This window comes from Oenanthe melanoleuca, chromosome 1 (genome assembly GCF_029582105.1).
Source record: "Oenanthe melanoleuca isolate GR-GAL-2019-014 chromosome 1, OMel1.0, whole genome shotgun sequence".
Classification (NCBI taxonomy): Eukaryota; Metazoa; Chordata; class Aves; order Passeriformes; family Muscicapidae; genus Oenanthe; species Oenanthe melanoleuca.
In genome coordinates, this window is record NC_079333.1 from 41,540,541 (window position 1) to 41,565,071 (window position 24,531).

At 42.2% G+C, this 24,531-nt stretch overlaps 1 protein-coding gene across 1 annotated transcript; it reads right to left on the minus strand.

Annotated features, from left to right (window-relative positions):
* Positions 1 to 2,442: 2,442 nt before the first annotated feature.
* SLC35F2 (solute carrier family 35 member F2) lies at positions 2,443 to 22,892 on the minus strand. The gene is made up of 8 exons (XM_056492349.1): positions 22,591 to 22,892; positions 16,612 to 16,787; positions 15,978 to 16,105; positions 10,805 to 10,964; positions 9,060 to 9,216; positions 8,220 to 8,272; positions 7,485 to 7,639; positions 2,443 to 3,767 (listed from the first exon to the last, which is right to left on the minus strand). Exons 1-8 carry the CDS (start codon positions 22,734 to 22,736, stop codon positions 3,552 to 3,554), a joined length of 1,191 nt encoding a protein of 396 aa, XP_056348324.1. The 5' UTR covers positions 22,737 to 22,892; the 3' UTR covers positions 2,443 to 3,551.
* Between the last annotated feature and the right edge of the window lie 1,639 nt (positions 22,893 to 24,531).

The following is a 24,531-nucleotide window of genomic DNA, read 5'->3' on the forward strand; positions in this document are numbered from 1 at the left end:
CCAGCCATGGGCTGCTAAGAAAAATCTCTCTGTGTCTCTTTCCCTCTCGCATAAATTCTAAAAGTTCCAGTTTGTATAGCTCCTTACTACAGACACCAATGTCCATAAGAATGGGACACTGCACTTGGTTGGGATCTCTAGGTCTGGCTCCACCCAGAACAAGCAACCTCAAATAAGTATTGGCATCTCCAAGGGACTTGAATTGCTTCTTCCAAGGACTGCAAAGAGAAAGCTCAAGAGGGTGAGGCCTCAATATACCTTGGCTGCTGCTTGTCTGATGAATGTGTGTTTAGGCATAGCCTCAAGTTAAATTAAATCTGCAACATTAAATCTGCAATATCACAGCTCATTGGATTCTCATCAGGTATAACACTGAAATTGCCAGGAGGCTGTACTTTGGTGGAAGACCAAACCAGTCACCGGATCCTTCTCTGCATTTTTTGGAATCTGTCTGCTTGTTCAAAATTGTTCATGATTGATCACAGAGAGTGTGCAGCTTCTCTGTGTCAAACCTCCTAAATTGATTGAAATAGATAGTTCAAATACAAGCATATATATATAACACAATGAAATACCCCACAATAAATAGTGTGAATGAATGGTACTGACAAGAACTGATGTGCTTGTTCCAGAACATTGTACAGAACTGAGTATGTGCAACCTAGAAAAGGTCAAAAACCTTAAAATAGCTGATGTCCACAAGCCCATCCTCTCCCTCAAGCTCTAGAGATGTTAGGACTCAATTACTGACACACTAATTCCTTACTTCCCAACATACCATGACATTTTGATGCCAGACAACTTTTGCTGTTTTGTAACCAAATCTTGGAGGAAGGCTGGATGTCACACATTTTTATTTGGATTCTGTATTTAATGCAAGTGACAGATGGATTTTTTTTTTTCTCAAGCTTATTCCAACATTCTAGAAAGATTTATGTTAAAGACTCACCCAGGCACCTTGTCTCAGAGGTAGCAGAGGATCTGGCATATGTGATTTGTTAACTGAACATTTGTTTCCCCATGAGCAATACATGTCACTGGTGTTCTGAAGCAATCCTTCAACAGTCTGCACCCTCTTCCTTCTGATTCATGGGACAGACAGCAAGGACAACTGATATATCTGGCCCACTCCCAAAAAAATCAGGTTCAAGGGACCAGCTCCCCGTGCTGAGGACTCTTCAAGGTCAGGCTTCAAGTGCCTTCATGTGCCCAGAGCTTGGGCACACCATGGTGCTGGTTTGTGATGCAGAACTCTCTTGCAAGTCAACTTTGCCTTCACTGCACCCAGAGAGCCATTCCACAGGGATGCAGTAGAAATTTAAGGTGATGAAAGGCAGGACTCTAGGTGTGCATGACATGTGTGACATGGCTGGCCACCATCCCAGGCTGCCAGAGGAGGCCCCTGCATCCATCAGGATCACAAGGAGATAAATGGGAGACACCATGAGGATGGCAAGAGCAGAGTCATTGACAGAAGGATTGACAAAAAATACCAACCTTGTCCTCACTGAGAGCTTAAAAGACCTTCTTGGTGGCATTAGCACACGTGTATCTGAGTTATCCCATAATATGCCAGGAAATCTTTTGCATGGCATAAAATCACAGCATAAGAAATTAAATCCCAGCCTGTATCTGTGAAACAGTTTTTAAGTTTTCAACTCTAAGTGTCAAATCACTAAGGTGTCCCAGTGTCCATGCTGGGAAATCTGAGCTGCCCCACATTGCTCCCCTCTTCTTGCAGCTCAGCAGAAGTCCTGTCCAGCCCAATTTGCTTGAATCAGATTCCAACCTCCTATTAGTCAGACTTTAAAAGCCTTGGAACTAAAAATCCAGGCTATGACTAGAATCTCATCCATGTTTTACACAATTCTGGTTTCAGAGCTCTATATTGAGAAGATGAGCTATTGCCTCAGCACTCCCACCACCCCACAAGATGATCCTGTGTTTTGAAGACCAGCCAAAGCCTGAGTCAATACAGGCTCCCATGTACTTTCAGATAAAATATATCATTTTACACTGACCATATACCACATCATTTTAGAAAATAAAATAAATACTGTTCCCCCTCAGAAGGAGCATTCCACATGGGAGAGGACCCAAATGCTTTCCATGAAACATCAGCACCTGTTCACCCTTCTGTACATGAACTACACAGTGAAAAAGCTGTGATCGTTGCTGTAGTATCTGTTGAACCTCTGTTTTCTATTGCTAAATATCAATCAGGTAAGATTTTTCCTCAAAAATTCTGCTTGAATCAATTACACCAGAAGCACAAACCCAGTCTGTGTCATTTGACCACCAGTATTTTCAGAAAATGTCATATTTCCTTCTAGAGCAAAGCTCAGTCAGTAAAACGTTTATTTAGTTGGCAAAAATCAATGAAAACAATTTTGAGCAGTAAAGAAATCCTAGCTTAAAAAATAAGCAAAACAAGACCAACTGTCCAGCTGCTGAATACTTTATTCTTTTTTTACTTTATACACCTGAGATCTTAAGGCTTGTACAAAATATAAAATAAAATCCCAGTATGGTTTAACCAATTTTAAAACTGCAGCCTTGTATTTTTTCATCACTTATTGTAAAAATAAAGAGGGTAGGAAAATTGCCAGTGTATCTACTGAAAGCACCTAACCTTTTGGATATTATGTCATTATTGTTGCCATGAGAGTTGGCTTAGATGATTCAATTTTTTGAAAAAATGCCAATTTTATTACAACTCTTTCAGCAGAAATGTGTCCTGTTTTAGGGAAAAATTCACTGAGAAGTGAACTTCCATTCAAACCTTTTTGCTTTCTCATCCAGAAAAAATGCCCACTTTCAGTTCTACTGCAGAGTGGAAGAGCCTGCCTTTGCCTCTCCCACAGTTAATAGGAATGCACTAAACAAAAGGCCACAGGAGGAATCATAAAAACACATATTCAGACTTCCTATACTAGCAAAATTCAACATAAAATACACGTTGCAGCCCCAGCTGCAACAGGGAGTGCAGTAATGTGAAGAGATGAACATTTGGGTGGAATGTAGGCAGCAAATCCTTCCGTAGAGGAATGAAGTCCACTGGCATGTAGAAGGAGTATGGCTTGCAGAACCAGGTCCTTTGAGAAGGTGAGCAGCTTTTGCAAGATGCTATCTGAGGGTACCCTGCATCGAGGGGTGGAAACCATGAAGCCTTCAGACAGCATCATGCAGATTTAGGTCCCAAATGCAATATAAAACATATTTGCTCCCCATTAAGTGACCTGGGAGCTTGCTTTGGCTTAGTTTTTTTTCCCCCAAGCATTTCTTGTAAAGTTAATTAAGCACTTTAAAATAACAGTCTCTTACTTTCCAGAGACTCCACATAAATACTAATCTGTCTTTGTCTAGAGGCCAGATTTTCTGCAAGGGCAAATCAATACAGTTTCACTGATTGAGGATCTGGCCTTAAAAGTCTATCAAGTGCCCTAAAGCCAGCACAGTAGCACATGTGCCTTGGCAGCAGGACAGCTCTCTGGATTACTATCTGAGGGGATAATCAAGAGCAAAGCTGTGTTTGAAGTGCTGCCATGAGTTTAATGGGCGCTGACCACCACAGGCTCTCCCGGTGCGAGCTGCGCGGCCAGGGCGGGGTCGCCGTCGCTCTCCTCCAGCTTCAGCGCCGCGTTGTCCTGGCCGGAGCCGCCGGGCTGCGGCAGCGCCGTGGCCTCTGCCCTATGAGTCGGGGTGGAGCAGTACAAGGTGAAGCCCACCATGATGACAACAAAGGACACGATGTAAAGGCCTGAAAACTGCACAGGAGAGAAAGAGATGCATTAAGTCTTGACTGATATGAGAACACGCCAACGCTGCCCTTGTTTCAAGAATGCGAAAGTTACCTTTCCTAGTAAAAATTATTTTAATGAGGATTATCACCATGAGCTGGATTCAGGTCTGAAAACCAAAATTCAACAGCTCTATTTACTTAAAGACTTGGGCCACTGGCTGATTTTCTCTGCACCTCACTCCCAAGACTGTTGGACAGGGAGTTTCCTCGGGTCTCTTAACAGAGAGACAAATGGGTGTGAGCACAGTCATACTGAATGAAAGTTGTTTACAAAGATGAATACTGAAACACACTCTACCCCTAAGATAATTTTGATCCAGCACATGCAAGTATTTCAGGTTCTGGCAAGAAATGAATCTCTGTGCTATTGCAAGTCACCAGAGCAGCTGGTTCTCTGCACAGGTCTCTTAACCATCTGCAGGGCTAGGTGAGTGTTATTGCTGGATCAAAACCAGTTTGTTCTCTACACCCAACAGGTCCTTGTGGGGACAGAGGCTGGGGCTCCTTTTACAAGATTGGCATTGGCAAGCTGTGAAGAGTGGTGAGAGCTAAAGAGCACAAATTGCAGAGGTACATCAGGCACTCTATTGTTCACTTGCCTGTTAAAATTCCTGTAACTGCCAAGATTCATCCATCTTGACAGAAAGACAATGTTTACTTCAAAACACCAGATTCAATAATACCAAGTTTTGAAGTTATCCACAGCCAGGAACACTTTTCATCAGGTTTATTAAAATCCTCCATATTCCCTTTGTCAAACAACACTGATTAAACACTAGGAGGAAGGACACAGCATATCCTACATACCCGTGTCAATATCCTCTAACTTCCTTAGCTTCCTTACACATGCTTGAAAAATACATTCTAGTTTATCAGGATGAAATGAATGGCAGGACCTAGGCAGTGGACTCTCCTCCAGAAAAGACTGAAGAATCTACAATTAAGGTATTGCAATTCCTAGCTGGCAGTCACTTGGCTTGGAAACTCTTGGATGGCAACACACGAAAGGAAAAGCAGCCTGAAACACAGTGGCCTTGTGTTAAGTGCCCTCTCCCCTCACTTTGTTGGCTGTTTGCTTGGAGGAGATTGGACTCAAGTGCTGGCCTCACACAGGAGGGAGCTCTGAACTATCCCAACAGAGGCAGCAGGATCACCCTCACACCCCTCACTGACCTGTTCCCAGCAAATGGGCAGAGCCTGGGGCTGTGTCCAACCAGCTGCACAAATTCTCCAGCCTAAGGCCCTGTGTGCAAGGACCTGTGGCTGGGCAGTCACAGGAACTCACAGTGCAGTGTGCACCAGGCTGGAAGTGTCTCTGATGCTGATGAGTCAACTCCTCCAGGAGTGGCTACAGCCACCAAGGCAGGGTGCCAAAGCTGTTGCACTGTAGCTGTGACTCAAGGCCTGCCTGCATTTTTGCATTCATTGACATAGGTGAACATTACCCATGCTGCTCCATCAGCCCTACGCTCTTTTTTTCCTTTCAAGGAGAACTCAGTGGTTTTTTCCTGTTTGGTTTTTTTTTTACATTTCAAATATTGTAACAACTTTATTGCTTCAGACACTGATTTCAATCATACTTTGTGCAGCTGACATCCTCATTCCCACGGCTGAGCCTGAAGAGTACTTTAAATGTTACTGGAGGACTGTACCTCCATCTAGTGTCTGTTTGTGCAGAATACTCCCTTCTACAGCAGTTTATACAACTAATGCATGTAAAGATATTTCTCAGTATCTCTTGAGGGATTACAGGTATCTACATAATGAGTTCATTAGGAAGCACAGCAAGGATTCATTATGGAGTAAAAGAAAAAAAATTTTAAAAAGAGTTTAAAACAGGCATGAAAAATTCACATTTCACTTAAAACAGACTTGGTTGGGGCCAGAAAGTTAAGTGCATTAATAAAACACTGTGCACAAGTCAATTCCTGGGCTGATCTCTGCTGTAGCCACTGTGATCCTCCTGTTTGCTTGTTTCAGGTTGAGCCTATGGCAATTTAGAGCTCTCCATGGTTCTCTCCACTCTACAGCCCAGCCAAGCCTCCAGCAGCTTGTTATGAAATATCATCTGATAATGGGGAATACAGAGCAATTCCCTGCATTTTTGCTTGTAGATTCCTGTATCCAGAGTGCTTTTTAATCCAGAAAACATCCTACTTGATTTCTTTGCACCACAGGTGAAGAAACTATATAGTTAACTTGGCAATAAGGTTTTCTACTGCTAAAAGCCATGTCAAAATTAGGCTCTCTCATGGTTATCTCAGATAACAGATAACTTATCTCAGATCCTCTGATTTAACTAAAGATGTGGCATTATTATTGCTCCCCTTTTTGCTAATTCATTGTTTCTAACCCCAGATGCTAGTTTCTATTTCAATAAGTATCTGAAGTTCTCTCAACACAACCCCAAAGTCTTTGCCTATTCATTTTCCCTTCTGGTACCAGAATACCTCACTGCTAGCAATTATGAGATGGCCTGCTCCCCGAGAAACCTCTTCCCAAAATAAGCTAAAAACCAAAAAAAAAAAAATTTAATATATCCCTTCCAAAGCTCTTCTTGCTCTTCAGTATTATGAATATAAATTTATAATCATTTCTTGAGTTAAGCTACGTGGGTGCCAAAATCCACATTCGGAAGTGACTCAGAAAGGATTTAATTGCTAGACCATAAGTGTGGTTTGCTTCCTGCATTCATTTTTAATGGATGCTTTGTAGTTTGGAGCAAAGTTTGGAATCCAAAACAAGGAGGAAAGTTGAGCTAAGAGACTCTTGAAAAGGAAAACCTAGCTGCTGTCAGACCCTACCATTACCAGACTCTGCACTGCTTTCATTTTCAGAAAACAAATCAGACCTAAAAGCTTCTGGCTGAAGAAAAAGCAACCACATGGAATAATATAAATTAAGTTCCTAAGCAAAGTTCACAAGCTTCTCACTCTCAAAAGCCCTTCCAGTCACCAAGTTGCTGACTCAATTACTCCAATTACTTTAATGAGCTAGGTTCTCACAAGTGATTCTGGAGGAAAAGTGGAGGGTGGAATGAAATCCTTTTAGCACTGTCATTTAGCTTGAGCAGACACTGCCAAAAATATTTTAGAGCACAATATAAGTAACTGCCTTTTGGAGAGTGTACAGAATAATATATTTATCTGTATTTTTTCAGATTCTTAAGTATCACCTTAGCAGCAGCTCAGAGAGCTTGATTCTCATCTCAAAATGTTGGGAATGAACAGATTAAATTTCTGAAAGAAAATATTATTTTCTGAAAATCAAACTGGTCCTCTTTCAGACACCAAATGCCTTTCAGGACAGGGAGATTCAAACCCTCTATTTGCACACTTGGAGTAATGAACCAGGTCCAACATATCGTCCCACAAAGGGCTCTCAGTGAGAACTCTATTACTGGAACACCTCAGGAAATTATTTACTATCTCTTAAGATTAACTTATTCCTTCAAGTGTGAAATGGTTTGAAAATGGCTCTCTGGCTAATGGTGCAAGGCTCTGTCATTAACTAACAGGACTCCTCCTGACTGACACCCGCCAACAATGAATGACAGAAGCTGCAGAAATGTGCAAGTGCAAACCACTGTTCTGGGGCTTTTAAGAACGCGATGCTTTGTTTAAAATTTTGGAGTAGAAACATAACTGAAGGAGTGTGAAAGTGAAGGAATGAATGTACTCACCTTGTACTTAAACAGGAAGAGCCCAAGGAAGAGACTGTAGAGATCTGAAGTCAGAATCCCCAGGTTGACAGAGGTTGCACTGGTAACTTTAATCACAACTGGCATGAAGCTGTACAGCCCAAACATGCACAGGGCAAAGCCCATGAACAGAAGTGCTGCAAAACAAGGTGACACGTTACTCCTCAGGCACAGAACTATGATTTTATAGGGCCCTGACATTCTCCACATGCTTTAAAACAAAGCATTCTTAACTCCTAAAAGATATGGGAATGTACATGTAAGAGATGCATGGGAGATTACCATGTATTGCAAGAATTACAGTATCTATACAAGGAAGTTCTCCTTCATTCCTATATAACATAAGAGCTGAATGAAGAAATCTATAGCCACACTTCTTGATAATGTTTAGTTCTGTTCAGGTCCAAATATGTCAATTTTTCCTGTACTTCATTTTGAAAGGATGACAGAAAAATATTCTTGCGATGTTTCAACAACAAACAGTAATTGAACAGGTTTCATTTTTACCTATTTCAATTTATTTTGAAAAATTATTTCAAGCTATATGTAAAATGTAAAACCTGTTTTAATATTCAATCCTGCAGACCCTCTCTCTTTGCTGAGCTGCAAAGTTTGAAGAAAATAAACTTGTGAAATATAATATTAATGCTGCTTGTTATTCAGAGAAAGAAAAGCCCCCCATTCAAAGCCTAAATTATTATGATTTTCCACACATACCAATTTTCCAGCTCCACTGAATTCTCATTAAGTCCTTATGTTCCACAATGGCTCTAGAGTTAGATAAAAGATACAATATAATAAAAAAGGAAAAAAATTATACTCAAATACAGAATTTAATTACCAAATATGTAAGAAACATTTTGATCTATAAGCAATTCATTTTTTTTGTTTCAAATTTTACTGAATGACCTAGCTCAAACATCTAAGAGGCATGAAAAAAAACATAAAAATTAAAGTGCCTGAAAGTCAAGAGAACTGTTATTTAATTCTCATGCCTTCTTCACAGGCATTTTAATCCTTCAGCGATTCAGTTTTATTTGATATATCATCTGAAGAAATTATTAACTATAATGATGAGAAATTAGGATTATGTAATTCATTAGATAGACTTAAGTGCATCTGGTCTTACTCAAATGTGGTTATTTGTAAGAGTATACATGGCTTAATTTTAAACTTGAATTTATTATGGAAGATCTCCTGCTAACAATTATCTCCTAATCTTTTCACAGAGAAACTTCTTTAAGAAATACATTCCTATGAACAGTCCTCAGCATACTGAGTGTCCTCACAAACATCAACAAAATCAAAATTACAGCCAAGTACCCTATGTGTTCAACTGCAGGAGTTCAGCTTTAGAACTGCTGCAGTAAGAATAGTGCAAATAAAAAGGATATAAAACAGATGCTGATCAGCAATAAAAATCAATTCAAGTGGAAGGACTCCCATATAGGCCAAATACAGGTGCAACAAAGAATTTAATAACATCATTTCAGGGTATACAAGCAATCATCTGTAGTATATTCTTAATTAGTTTTAAAATAAATATTAGATCCTTACAGCTGTAGACCGCTGATAATAGTCCCAAACAAGCCCACCATTCCTAGAAACTCCACTCTGCTCAGATTTTTCACAATGTATTCCTCACCCACATTAGAAATGGCATACAAAGAAGCAGCAAGAAGCACTAAGAGATCTCCAATCACCACGTCACTACCTGTACAGAAATATTAATCCACAATAAGGGTAATGCCGCAAACACTTTTTAACTTTCCTTAAAATAGTAAGCAAATTTATCTTGAACATCTCTATCTTCCTAGGTCATTCCAGGGCAAGGGGGAAGGAAACCCTTCCTGTGTGTGCAGAGGACTCTGCTGCCTGCTCACCTCACCCTGCAGTGTGGAGTGAGCTAAACCCAGCATTTACATCTCATCCCAGCCAAGACACTGCTGTCATCATCTGGTCCAATCCTACTTCTGCTGACCTCAGGCACTGAAGGGAATTGAGCAAATTCCCAGTTAGAGATGCTCTCTGCATTTTGAGAATACTGTGCCCACTTCTGCAGTAAGGCCTGATTCAAGGCTTTCTAAAATTTAGTCTATTGATTTTGGAGGGACTCGGACTCAGCTTCAGGTTTATGACATGCCCTAAGTGGTGGTACCATGTGTCCTGCTGCAATGTATTTATACTGCAAATGGGACTTCCTGTGCTACCATCACTCATCATTAAATGTCTCTGTGCATCAGCTAAATAGCAACAGGATGACTGCTGTTTAAATCCTTCCATTTATTTAAAATTTCCTTCCCTAAGCAATCACTAAGAAAATATGCCTAAAATATGAGGGTAAGCAGCAGTAAGGATCCCCAGGTCAGCAAATAAAGCACAACTTCCTAATGTCTCAGGGAAACATTCTTCTCCCTCCAAGATACCTGTACCACATAGCAGTGAAGCTAAACTTCAGTTTGTCTTCTGTCTTATCTACAGTGAGGCCCCAAAATAACACCACACAGTCTTATCTCTATGCTGCCTGATGAAGGCAATGCCCTGAAATTTACCTTCTCTCATAGCCTCTGGCTCTGAAAATTCAAAATTCTTATTCAAAATAAGATCACTATGATATGGGTTGATTTAGGCATCTGTCATAGAGAAGACAAGACCTGCCCTTATCTGCACCCAGCTGGCTACTGGCCCCAGAGCCCAGCCTCCCTTGCTGGACCAGAGGTCCCAGGAATCCTGGCATCCTACCCCACCTCCTCTTGCACTCCTGTAGTAAGCCCCTGCTTTCCAGGCTGTGACCTTGGGGACACATGGAGCATTTCTGTTGGGTCTGCCAAAGAAAACTCTGAGACATCAGCTGCTGTGAGCAACTTTTTATGTGGAACTTGTACCCAGAGAAAACTGCAAATCAGAGAAGTCTGGCTGCAGCAGGTTGATAGTGTATAAACAAGACAAGGTTTGCAGGGAGAGGCAGCTTCTTCTGTTAAACCATCTCACATGACAGTCAAAGTGAACAAGCTTTCAGGAATGAGACTTTTCATCACATTGTCTAATGAACAGCAGCAAAACTTAAACTTAAGGTAAGTGAGGATTTTTTTAAAGTGGTAGAAATATCCAAACATACACACAAAGAAACTTCACAGCTCCCCATAAAATCAACATCTCCTCTTCCTGGACAAGAAATAAAAATAGCAACATGTTCTCTTTTAAAAGAGAACTGTATCTGATCTATTTCTGCTTTAGAAGTTCCTGTCCACAGCAGGAACCATCCCTCTGCTCTTCCCCCCCCACAATAAAGGACTCCTTACCTTCACCTTCCGGCCTCCCTGACAAAATGTCTGCACCCACCATTGTTGCCACACCCAGCAAACAGATGGCAACAGCAATAAAGTGGATCAGCTTGTATCTTGCCCCGAGAAGGAACCAGGACAAAGCCATCAGCACAGGAATCCCAAAACAGTCCAGGAGCTGTGTGTACAGAAAAATTGTTCGAGTTAGAAACCCACCCCAAATCTGGACTGCAACATCCTTAAAGCAAATGCACAGGATCTTACTTCCAAGTCATCAGATGTTAAGGAAACAAAGCAGCCCCAGTAATTCATGTAAGAGAGGGGTGAGACCCACATTTCAGCATTTAAAAGCATTTTGCAAGTGAAGGAGGAGCTGCAACAGGGGTCCACTTTCTCTTGGTAGGAAAGCACTGATTAAGAAACTCCTCTAATTACGGATCTAATCAATCTTTACAGCTTCACAAATGAATGCTAAAATGTGGCTCTGAAAACAGCATGCTCCCCAGGGCTTCATGTAGACAAAGCAAAAATATGGAACTATTGATGAGTACAAGTAATCTGATTTTACACTGACGTGACTCTGGCAAGGACCTGACCGTGCAACTTTGTGTTTGATGCTCTGCTTCATCTTTCCTTTCTTTATTTTTCCCACAAAAGTTCCTGTGTACCTTTGCTTCACTGTTAGACTCACCCACAGAATCACAGAACTGCTTGGATTGGAAGAGACCTTAAAGTTCATCTAGCTCCAACCCTCCTGCAATGGGTATGGACACCTTCCACTCAACTCCAACCTGGCCTTGGACACTTCCAAGGATCTTCTACCTATTCTCCTTTAGTACAGGAAGCAGCAAGAGTTAGCTGTGTACTTAATACAGAAGAATATACACTGCAGCAAAAGACAGACATATTGTTTTAAATTAACCAAATACCATCAAGACCACTATGCTAATAATAATTGGTTTAATATTTAATTCAATGAAATAGATTTTGTTTCTAAACTTACTGAAGGAAAGAAAAGGTGTATTTTCTGTCTAGACTCAGTAGTGCCACAGAACTACATAAGGGAACAGCCTACAGCAGAGCATACGGTCAACTTCTCAAAGATTCCTCAGAAATTACTCCCAAATGTCAGCCCTTAAAACTTGGCCTCTTTAAGCCCCAACAAAATATGTCCGGATCAGTAGGACTGGGGCATAATCCCTGCAATCAAGACAAGAGCCCTTAGTTCTTAGTGCTTATTTCCAGACCCTGCCTGCCTCAGTGCACCACTGCAGTCGACTTCTGTGCTGTGCCATTGTCCCCAAGGGCTTCAAACTTGTTAACATTTTGATGTTAAGTTCATAACTATACATAGTAAAGTCTTACAAGCATAGTGCTAAGAGCAGCTACTAAAGATTAAATCTTAACTGTGCCTCTAATCCTTCCATCTATTTGTCTTTACTCTGTGGATTGCTTCCAGCTTGTCCAGTTTGTAAAGTCTGTGAAGTGTAAAAGTATTTCTTCAGGCTGTATGAGGTGTTACACTACCTGAATCCCAATATATGATACCAAGTATTTCAATACAACTTTACACCATCGAAAATATCACACTGTGACTTTCTACCTAGTCACAGGTCTTGTTCTCTATTTTACCTTTAGTATAGACTCAAGAAAACCTCTAATATTTCCTGCAAATTTGACTGTTTTGACTAGTATCAAACAACAAGAAATACTACAAGCATTAGAAAGCAAAATTTTAACACCTCTTCTACTAATAAGTAAACTTCCACTACCCATTAACTTAGATGTCAGCATGCAACCTTCCAACCTCCAAGCAGTTTTTCAACCCAAACAGAAAGAGTAGAAGCCCTTTAAAAGGCATCTTAATTAGGATGTAAGAGAGTAGTACATAATGAGCCAGAAGCTCTTTCAGTAATGCCAGATGGGGAATTGCTGCATCTGACCAAGAACACACTGTAGAACTAGAGCACCGTGGTTAGAGGACTTGCAGCCAGGATAACAGGCATCAAATGATGAAAAACACACTCTGGTAAACTGTTCCAGGAGACAATTACCCTCCATTACAGACAGATGAAATCAGATTTCCAACTACTGGATCTTACCTTCCCTTCATCTAGTACATTACAGAGCTCTTCTGTACAGGATCAAGATCAAAGCAGATGTAATATCACAATGAATTGTGGCAATGGAACCAATTAAAAGAGTAAAGTTTATTTATTGAGGTTTTACAACATTTACAGCAGTACTGTGGTACTATTTCCAGCAGAGCCTCTTCAAACTCTCATCTTCTTCAATTCTAGCCTGTATTTTTAACAAGGTGGAGGGGGGAGGGGGGAAAGCCTGGTAAGATAACCTGGTGATTTGATTTACAAATGTTTTGACTCAAGCCATGCTTTGGCCACACTGTTTATAGGAGGTTTTAAAAGGAGGGTAAATTATTAAAAGACATTTTAATACATGGTTAATAAATTACATAGACAGTTGGAGGCCATTGGTTTGCTTATAATTGCCAGCTTCAGACAGCTTTGTAAGCAAGAAAGCTCAACTGCTCATCCTGCTCATTCCCCACGAGGCTCCCTAAGGGCAGCCTCCAGCTGAGCCCCAGGGGCTCATCCCATATTTTCTCCTATGGAGGCTAGCACTCTTCCATCAGTGATAATCTGTCAATAGCTGCCCAAAAAACATTTCTATCTGAATTACCTACAGAGTGAATGCTAAATGTGCCCAATAAATGTTAAAAATATCAAACCACAGCTATACTGCTTGGGTTTTTGCTATAAATCACAGAATTGCTATCACAGAATACCCCGAGTTGGAAAGGACCTATCAGGATCTTTAAGTCCAACTCCTGGCCATGCACAGGACACCCCAAGAGTCACATCATGTGCCTGTCTCCAAATACTTCTTGAACTCTGTCAGGCTTGGTGATGTGACCACTTCCCTGGGGAGCCTGGTCCAGGGCTAAACCACCCTCTGGGTAAAGAACCTTTTCCCAATATCCAACCTGAACCTCTCCCAGTTCAGCTTTGTGCCATAATAGGTGGCCAAACTGCAGCACAGTCAAGTCCTGCCACGGAAAAAAAGGACATTGGCAGCAAGGAGTATCCTGGCACTGCCTCAGCCACAGCCAAACAGCTCTGGAACAAAGTCTTCTCCTGTATTTACCGAGAAATGAGAGCTGCCATCCCACTGTTACCACCTTAATCTCCAAACCCCTCCTGAAAAATGCTGATATTTGATAAGTAAAGGGAAACCAGTTCTGCCTGTGTATGCATGTGTGAGAAAATACATGGAAGTTCCTTGCTGAGCTGAAAAAAACTTATCTTTGAAGCTACATTTCATAGTGGAGAGCTGAAGCTCCAGACAGACAGCATTTTAACAATGATTACACTGCACTTGGGAAGGTGCCATAAACCCCTGTGTTGTTTTTATGGTCCCTGGGCATCCACTCACAGCCAGTACTGCAGACAGGCCATCAGGCTGGGTGCTCTGGATCACAGATACTGATGTAGCCCCAAAATTGCTTGCCAAAAACAACAAAAAAAAGAATGCCTTACACTAGAGAAAATCACAGGCTTTTGTTGAAGGCTTTTTTTTCCCCTGTATATAATTTCTGACAATGAGAAATTGGTGACTTCAGAGAATGTGCAAGAAACCTCATGGCAACAGGCAATTGTAAAAAAATTGCAATTACTGAACTGATACAAAGCAGCACCAGTCACAAGGTTACCAAATGGGAAAAAGGCTCAGAAAATGCTTGAACTTTTGGCAACAGTTTTTGGATAGGACAATCTATTATATCTATTCTTTCTTAATTTCTATGAAAGAAATCATGGGAATAGCTTTACTACTTCTGAGAGCTTGGATCAAAGTCCTGGTTTGTTCAGCTGTAAAGTATAAGGTCAAGCAGCTTAACTTGATCTTGAGACTGAAACAAGTGACTCTTAAAACTTTGATTTCTAAGGCATTAATTGTAAGGAGATTGAAGACCTAATGAGTCATAACACATAAGTATGAAGTGGAAATGTGACAAAACAACCCAAGAGACACAACCGGTCTTCAGCAGTGCAAAGAAAATTTACTGCAATTCTCTAAAGGGAGTCCCAACTGCAGGAATTTATTGCTTTACAGGTAGTTTTCTTAAATATTAACCCTATTACTTTGACTCTGTAAAACACTGACACCTCAACACTCCTTCCCAACTAACAGCCAAGTCTTCACACTACTTTTTTTTTTATTCAGATAAGTGGGGCCATGACCCTTGCCACAGATCCCCCCCCACTGGTAACAGCAGGCATGAACTGGCACAACCTTGACACATTCCCTATGCACCATCCTCTTCTTGTTCCCACAGCAGCTGTGAAGTCACACAGTGAGTTAACTTGGGCCTGACACAGCTCACTAACAGTACAGCCAAAGGCAGGGTCTACCCCCACTTTGATCAGCGTTCCAAGCCAGTTTGTTCAAGGAAACTGACCCTGCAAGCTCAGGAGACTGCAGCTGGAGGCAGGAAGAAGGCATTGACTCTTCCAGCAGCTTCTGTCTGCGTAGTGTGACAAAGCAACCCCAGTTTTAACCCTTCTGTTTATAGAGCTCTTACAAAACACAAGATTTATCCCAGTGCAGCAATGCAGCATCAAGCACTGGTGTTGCAGGGGATGTCTACTCTTACTTTATGTGTGCTGACCTTCCCTCCAGCTCTTCCAGAGAGGGCCCTGAACTGCCACATCCAAAGGCCACAAGGCTGGTCCCAGCTGCATGGGCAGGAACACCAGCTGACATCCAGTGCACATCTCACATCTCCCACAGCTCCTAGGACTAGGCAAGAGATCCACCTCACTCTTATCAGCAAGAACCTGCACTGAGTGACTGTTACCTGGTCATAAATCTTTATTTTGTGTCAGGATAAAAAACTGAGTGACTGTCAGCAAATTCTTAGAAGTGCTTTTATCAAAATAATTAGGGTTCAACTCAAGAGCTGGCACAGGGTAATACCAGCCAATCTTCTCTGCTTCCTGGAAAGGTTATTCATGATACAGTATGCTTTCTCTGTACTGCAGAGAGAAAATAGATACTGGAAAGTTCTTTTAAGGCTTAAAGAGCTTCCATGTCTGTCCCATGAATTTCATTTTAGCAACCATTCCAAAACTGTAGTGAAAGCAACAGTTCAAAAAAAGAGATCAGTTCTTACCTGCACACTTGTGAGGGTTGTATATTGGTAGGCTTTTACAATCACGTAATTGGCTTCAACATCAGCCAGTGCCAAAAAAACATACTTCCACCACCTCTGTTTCAAAATCTGCCCAAGATTGTCACTGCCTGTTTAGAAGAAAACAGCAATCAATATGTGTTTCTTTCCAGCCAAATGATGCATGGGAATTTTGCTTTTCAGCAAAGAATACCAATATTGACTTTGCCAACCCCTGCTTAAGCTAGAATAAGAGGAAACATAGCCTGGGAGGAGACAATGCAAATGGTGAAAAGCACAGAAATTCTTCCACATGAAGCAAAACACAGCAAGATTAGAGTTGTTTAAAGAGTAAATTAATAAGAATAGAGGAATACTACATAGCCTCTGGTAGCAAAGCATGTTACAATAAAGCTTATTTTTCCTAATATAACATATGACTTCAAACCAAACAGATATGACATTACATCAGATTAAATGCACATTTAACCTGTGGAATTAATTTACATGTGTTACTATAAAGTAGGAACTTGAAAAACTGAAATGAGTATTGATGTTTTTATTTTCAAATTCTGAAAGGAAAATGCAGAAAGAAAAAAAAGATGAACCAGAATCTCCCATTCCGTATTTCACATACCAGTCCTAAATGCCAGCATTGATGTATAAACTAGAAGCAGCAATAAATAGTTGATGAAACTTTGCAACATTGGAGTTTTCACGTGGAATACTTCTGCCAGGTACTGGCTTGTAACAGCAGTCGCACAGATAAACAAGGAGAGCACCTGGCCCAGAATTACAGTTTTCAAAACATGCCTGTGAACATTAAAGACAAAACAGTAAGCTTCGAATTAAACATTCAAGTTTCTAAAAAAATATTCTCTAGTTCTACAGAAAAAAAAAATGCCACTTTTTAGACTAACACTTTATATTTTTTATACTCCCTACCAATGTTGTCCTGATCTACAAGCAAGCAGGGTTTTGTGTGCACAGAAGTCTAGTCTGACTCAGGTCAGCCACATGAGAAGTGAGGCCAGCTCAAACCACCAGCCATCGAGACTGAAGTTACTTGCAAAGATCTTCAAACAGGTCACCTGGGCAGGCTCTACCCAACAGCAGGTCCTATTCTTATTAAGCAGGTTTTGAGTTAAATCCTTTGTCCTTCTCTGAATTCCATCCTGACTTAGGTCAACAAAGATCTGCAACACGGAGATAAAGCACAACTACCTTCAGGCCTGTCTGAGACATGAAATTTGGTGAGCTGAGACCTTAAGATGAACAGTGCTAAAGAAGCACAAAAGTATTATTGATAAAACCAAGTAACAGCTCATTTTGAAAGGATGTTGAGAGATCATCTGGCCCAACTTTTCACAGGAAAGGGAGCCTCAATGATACTATTTAGTGCCCTGTCCAGTTGCATCTTGCAAACCTCCAGTGATGGGGACTCAACAACACTCCTGTGGAAGCTGTTCCAGTGATTGCTTGTTCTCACCTTAAAATAAATCTTTCCTATAATAAGAATAATAATTATTATAATTAATACTTATTGTGAATTTTTTTCAGTTCCATTACATCATGTTTTGCTGCAAGTGAGGACAGAGTTAAGAATGCTTTTTGGGTAAGATCACGTTTGCATTTACAGCTCTTCTTCAGTCCCATCCACAGCCAGTAGGGAAATAAAAAGAAAAAAAAAAAGCTTATGCTCTTTTACTAGAAATTCTTTACCTAATGTAAGATGAACTATTCTAGATGCTCCTAGACAAACAGGGGCATGTAACTCGTTGGTTTTTCTTTTATTTTTTGTGGCTTGCTTTTTCTCTTGCCAGTGGCGTTGTGCAGATTTGTACCTCCCCAGTCTCTGCACATGCACAATTTACAGTGACCTGTCTGTGCAGGTCTGCCAAGTTCACATTTAATCTATATACTCTTAAGACTACTGATGACAATTTAACTGTCTGCACAATTGATTGTTTCCACTCAAATTAATCGAGCAAGGGAAGAAAGGACCCCATTAGGATTCTGTACCTACCCTGTGCCCACATCTCTCGAGTAACACTGGCTGTTTTCCCAAGGTGGGTGACCCCAGCATAGTAAATACCAGCTCACCCTGCTGTGCAATCCAGCTGCCAGGCAGTGAGAAGGGTGTCCTGAACCTGACTACAATCATGCAATCAATCCCTCCTTTTGGAAGGGAGGCATCTTCTTTACACACACTCTAATGCACCTGCACAAATCCTGTTTTCAATTCAGCCTGACACCAAGCTCTTCTGACTTTGAGAATGCTGCTGGGCACATTTTTCTCTCCAAAACCATTCTGATGAGACAGCAAATCTCTACAAGTCCAGCCATGCTGCACTTCCAAGAGATCTGAATCCATGCTTTACTACAGCTTCCCTTGCCAGTCCCAGGAATGGCGCACATTCACACTCTAATCATTATATATCATGTGACAATCTTGTAAGATACTATCCAATCTCATCTAAGTAACTCTTATTGGTGTATGAAAGAAAAACATTCTCATTTCTAAACAGATTTCTAAAATACATATGGGGGGGTAGTGGTTGGCTTTCATTAAAAACAGCAGGAGAAAAAAAATTGAAGCTACCTCACTTCTGTTATATTTTAACTGATTTCTTTTTCATTTCTTAATATTGTGGTCAATGGTCACATTGTGCTATTTAGTGAGCAAATCAGACACATTCTGGCTAATTATTCTGGCTGATGCAGAAATATCTTTTTATGGTCATGTAAAGAATTTAGTCAGTTGCCAGTAGAACAAATGTGATGTAGGTTAGCTAAAATTTCAAGCAGGCATTGGTGCAGATTCCAGCTTGCCCTTTGCAAGCCTTGTGAACTCTGGCTCTTTTGCAGCAGGTAAAATGACAGGAGACCCACTGAAATTCAAAGGAAGATACACTTCCTTTGTGTACAACAACATACAAAAAACATCTGAGGCATTAAAAAAAAACCATGATACTTTTTATTATTCAAATAAAGTTTCTTGCCCCAAACTAGGAGAAAAATTTTTCTTCTTCACCATCAGTACACAAAGAACACAGCAAACCTTTAGCAGTTTACTAAACTCACTCTGCACTTGGACTAGCTGGGAGGAGATGTAGAGGTGGAGATCAGACATGAACAGAGGCATGACTGGGCAAAACTGCTGCAATTTTACTGGAGCATAGCCTGTGTGCTGCTCAAAATGTACTCATCAATACACTACCAGGAGAGGTCAAAGCTGCTTTGGCTGGCAGAAGCCCTGATCTGGACACAAACTCCCCTTCACCCACCTCCTGGGTGCTGCCACAGAGAAGGGCAGAAGCACAGGCAATACCACCCCATAAACTTGTTTAAGGGGGCTCATTTAACACAGACTTCTGTATTGTATTTCTGTCAGGGATATAAGTTGCAAGGGGCAACTTTGCTGCTCCTGAGCCACAGCACCTTCTCTACAGCAAAGGCCTGGACTCTACGTGCAATGTTCTGGCAAAGTGGAGAGCGACCAGTTTCCAATGAGAGGGTAAAATGGGAAAACCTGCTGCCACTCAAATTTGTAAACAAGTGAGCTGCTTCAACCATCATTGACTGAAAATAAGAAAGATCCATCTGCCCTCCTGCAGTGGAGTAACTCCACTAAGCTGATCCTCAGCTTTTCTAATAACTGAATTTCCCCAGTCTGAAGTACTTAAGGAATTACCTCCTTGCATTATTTCTGCCTTTGGGAAGAGAGGCAGGTCCAGAACCGTTTGCTTTATGGTTACTGCCTTAGCAATCATTGCTATTCAGTTAACATAGGTCTTGGCAGTGCAATAGCATTTACTTCTACTGGAACAAAGCAAGCAGGCTTCATCAAATCTCACACCCTCCCTTATTTTTGTCTATTTTAATTCAGGGAGTTTTTTTCTTGCCTGAACAGATTTAAAATGTTAACATCAAAAAACACACAGCAAGACTTTGTCCACAACAGTGGAAGGTTGCCCTTGGGATTCTGTGAATCCCAAAATGCTCCACACCTGGCAGCTTTGTCAGCTGTGTGTAAGGTAACAGCCTCTTGCCCTGACTGCTCCCCAGTGCCAGGTGGAAGCCTCAGCAGGAGCAGCAATGGTTTCAACCTCACACCATTTGCCAAAGCTTCAGAGAAGATATCATGCTCCTGGCATGATGCACTATGAGCATGGGCTCATAGCTTATCTTAAAAAATATGTTTGGTCCTCTGTAAAACTTGAGAGCAAACTTTAAATCCTACTGATTGTATTTTGCAAGACAATTTCTTCTGAGAAAAATGCTTTAAAGACACAAGTTTCCATTCATTTTGGTATGGATATGAGTATCGATGAAAGTGACCTTCTTATTAATAATTGATCAGGTTTTGAAATATATTAATTATTAACTTTTCCATGCCAGAACTTAATCCTCTCTGCTTTTTTGCCATTTTTTTTAATGCATTGGAAAGGACTAATTCACTTTAGAGTCTCAGATGATGGAAGGTAAGTGATCTGAAAAGGCCTTTAGTTTTATAGTGGGGGGAAGGGTTATTTTTGGCTTTTAATGCTTGGTAGCAAGCTAGTAAGTAATTACTCCTCCCCTCCCTTCAGCCACCCTATCTTAACTAGCTGTATCTATGGCTTTGGGCAAAACTCAAGTCATTTTGGGACGTTTTAGAGCATAAAAGTTTGCCACAAATTGGTATAAAGTGAACACTGAACAATGTGCAGCTCCCAACACCATGAGAAACTCAAGATTGGCTTTCCTTGGCTCCACGTGAAATGCAGAATAAAAAATACACCAAGATACTAAAATACAATCAGAGTCTATACTGGAGGAAGCCAAAGAAAATTTAATAAGACCACAATTAAGAATGTTACTGGCAATATGTTTACCAAATCCTGTAATTTTAATGTGAATTTTTAAGTTTTAATAAATACAGCTCTTCAAATATTCATCTTATTTATGCCACCAATCTAATACTGATGTGGCAAAGCCTGGCAACACTATGCATGTACAGAGTTTACTTGCACTTAGCTTTAACTACTGAACCCTCCCTTAAACAGGGGAGAAAGTGATCTTTTAATTTCAATGATCTCACTTTTTCATGCTAGCAGTTAAGTGAAAATGCAGGTTGAGACCGAATCCATATTGCAACATAATTAGTAATTAACTAAGAACAAGAAAATATACTTTTAAAAACTAACATCATCAGAAGTTAGTTTTTCCAAGTTCTGCTTTGAAACTGATGCCAATTTAATTTGTAAAAGGTAAGAAATAGAAAAGCACCAGGGATGTATATTCTAATGATTCTACTCAAAAAAAAAAAAAAAAAATCCACAACAAAACCCAGACTCAGCTTCGTTTATTATATACAACTACTAAAGCTTCCTACAAAGGCCTCTTAACAAAACTGAAGTGGCTGAGCCTGCTGTCACCTGGAGGAAAAAAAATAAAAAATATCAATTCAGTGTGTCAGACAACACTTTGTGTCAAGTGAAAGCTATTGATTTTCTTTCAAGTACCTTCCATAGACTTACTTAGTGTAGCCCTTTGGCAAAACTAATGGCATAGGTGAGGTTACTGAACAACTCAACAAGTCTCTGTCTTGCCCTTTGGGTCTCTCCTGACAGGCAGGAGGAGTGAAAAGAGAAAAACTTATAACCAAAAGAGAATATGAGGCTTTGTCCACTGGACTAAGGCTCTGCTTGGCCAGCACACACCATCACGTAGCCCAGCAGCCAGACTACAGCTTATGAGGCTGGCAGGAAAGCCAGCACATCCTTGGCTGACAAATCTGATGCAGTAACTATTAGTGACTAAACTTACAGCTCAAAAAAAGGCCTTTTAAACAGGGACCGTTTTTCCCCCTAGAGGAAAAGTGAAGCTGTAAGTAGCCTAGAAGCCTAAGGATGTAGTCCTGCTCTCCCGGAAGGTAGTGCTTCTGAAGTACCAGCTTGTCTGCACAGATTGGAAGATTTTCTTCCACAAGTGTTTCATGCTTAACTACTGCTCATATTTCAAGAGATATACCTGAACGGGTGTCTCTCATAAGCTGATTTACAGAAGGAGAGAATGGTGATATTGGTCTTTCTCGACTCCACACCCCATTTCAGCTATTTTGTCCTATTACCTCCGCTATCCCCCATGACCTGTCCATAATGATGCTGATCGAAGACTATAAAACAAAGTGCAGGGAAAAAAACGGAAAACAGAAGAAGAAAAAGATGAATACACGTGTCTATGTGTGAGAGCACACTCCTACTTCAACAGCGCCAAAACATCACTCGCTAATGTCACGCTCAGCCGAGGCGCCTCGGAGCGCTCTCGCTCACAGCGCCCGCAGGCTGCAGCCCGGCGGCGCTCCCGGAGCAGCCCCGCATCAGCGCGCCCGCTCCGGGGGCAGCGGCCAGAGCTGCCCGGGCTCCTGTGCCGGCCTGGCCCAAAGCTGCGGGCCGTGCTCAGCCCCCGGCCGTAACCCCGGGCCGCTCCGGCCCAGCACGCCGCGGCTGCTGCCGGCGGCGCAGAGCGCGCTCCCCTCTCCTCCCCTCCCTCCCGCTGCGGCGGGCGGCCCGGAAGCCGGCGGGCGGGGAGGCCGGCGCCGCGCGGCTCCACGTGGAAGCCGGGGACTCACCAGGTGCAGAGCTTGGCCGCGAGCAGCGCCAGCGGCCGGCGCGGAGCGGCGGCGGCCCCGGGAGATGGCTCGGCCCCGGCGGCATCACCAGCATCACCGGCAGCGGCGGGCGGCGGTGCCCCGGCAGCGGCGGCCGCCTCCTCCATGGCGCGGCGCTGCCCCGGCCCCGCGCCCGCCGGCGGCGGGCAGGCAGCGATGGAGGGCGGGCGCTGCGAAGGCGGAACCCGGCGGAAGGAAGGGATGAGCCGCGGCGCCGGGACAGCGGCACACTGCTCCCCGGCAGCCGCCGAGCCCGGCTTTGTGCCCGCCGAGGGGCCGCCCCCGGGAGGGGCACGGCTCGGGCTGGGGCGGGCGGTCGGAGCTGTCCGGTGTTGCTGCTCCGGCCCTGCAGCTTCCTTCAACCGCTGGGTCTAGGTGCCATAGGTCACGCCAGGATGGCCTTCCCGCTCTCCCGCGGGGCTCCACGGCAGCAGCCCAGCCTGGTGCGGCGGTGCGGGTCCCTGCAGCGCTACTCTGCCCCCATGGAGCCCCGGGCGATACGAGAGACCGGCAGCGGCGGGTCGGTGTGCGGGCAGCGCGGGCGCCTCTGCCAGTTACGGCTGTAACAGTCACTGTGTACGCTCCAAGTTTAACTTCTCGCCGCTGCCTGCGCAGCCTCGAGTCCTCTAACGCTCCAACTCCTGCTGCTTTGCTGCTGCTTTCCCACGCCGCTGGATTTTTCACATCCTTTTTGTCGTCATCCACATCTCAGGGCAACTCACCTGGAGAACTTGGTGACATTTTGTATACTTCGCTGGATTTTAATACAGTGCTTCTAATGGTGTATGTGTCACAGATGATGGAATTGAACCTCCGAGTTGTCTCCAGGAAGAGCAACCTTCTGCCCTGATTGGGGCAAATATTTATCACTGTGCTCGCTGAGCCGGCAGAAGGGATTTTCTGCCACAAGACACTGTTGGTGTCTACCCTCTGCTTTTCCCCGCAGAGCACCACGATATAATCTTCTTCTCCCCAACACCAGAACATTTTTTTTCAGACAGGTTTTTCTCTGTAATGGTGCTCTCATTCAAATTGTGTTTATTTCCCTATACTACTACTCAAATTCATCCTCGTAGGATTAGATTTAGGGGAGTCAAAGAGGCATTACTGTGCCATTTTCAAGTTATCTTTACAATTCCACATACCTATCATTAATGAAGATGAATTTTAGTCTTCCCTTTCCCCAAGGGCCCTTAAGGCTCCTTAAGCCACTAAGGTATTGGCTACATGGGAGAGGATCCCAAATACCCTCTTTGACTCTGTGATAGTGTAATGTTAAAGGTCATTATGAAAGAAAAGCTGTAAAATTATATATTTTAAAAGCGTTAATAAATGTATTTCTATATTTTTAATATACATACCCATTTCTTTATCACACTGTGATTTTATGTATTTTTGCTTCACTCATATAACAGAATAGTTTACTGGTATTTTAATTTTGAATTCCTAATCCAATAAAAATCCTGCTGTGACTCCTGCAAGAAATCAATCTGTCAAAATTAGTCTCAGTGTTATGATAGTTAAGAATCAGGTCATGCATGTGATTCTTCACAACCTAAACTAACAAAAACTTTAAAAGAAGTAGACTTATCAGGCCCTGTGTATTTAGTAATTTCTGAGTTCCACAACTGTGGTACTATTATCTTCGCATTTAATTATTTTCATCCTATGTCTGCACTCTGTTACCAGTTTTCCAGAGATGGAGAATCATGTCTTTGGGATTCTTCATCTCCATTTAAGCTCAGCTTTTGGAGCTCCTTGCTACAAGTAGGTTGCAGCAGCCTCGCACCAGAAAGAAACTGCCAGGCCAGAGCTTTACCCTGGAGCTGCTCAGCTGCAGAAAGATTGCAATGCCACAGGGGTATCTATGAGCTCTAAAAATATGAAACAAAATAAAAGAGC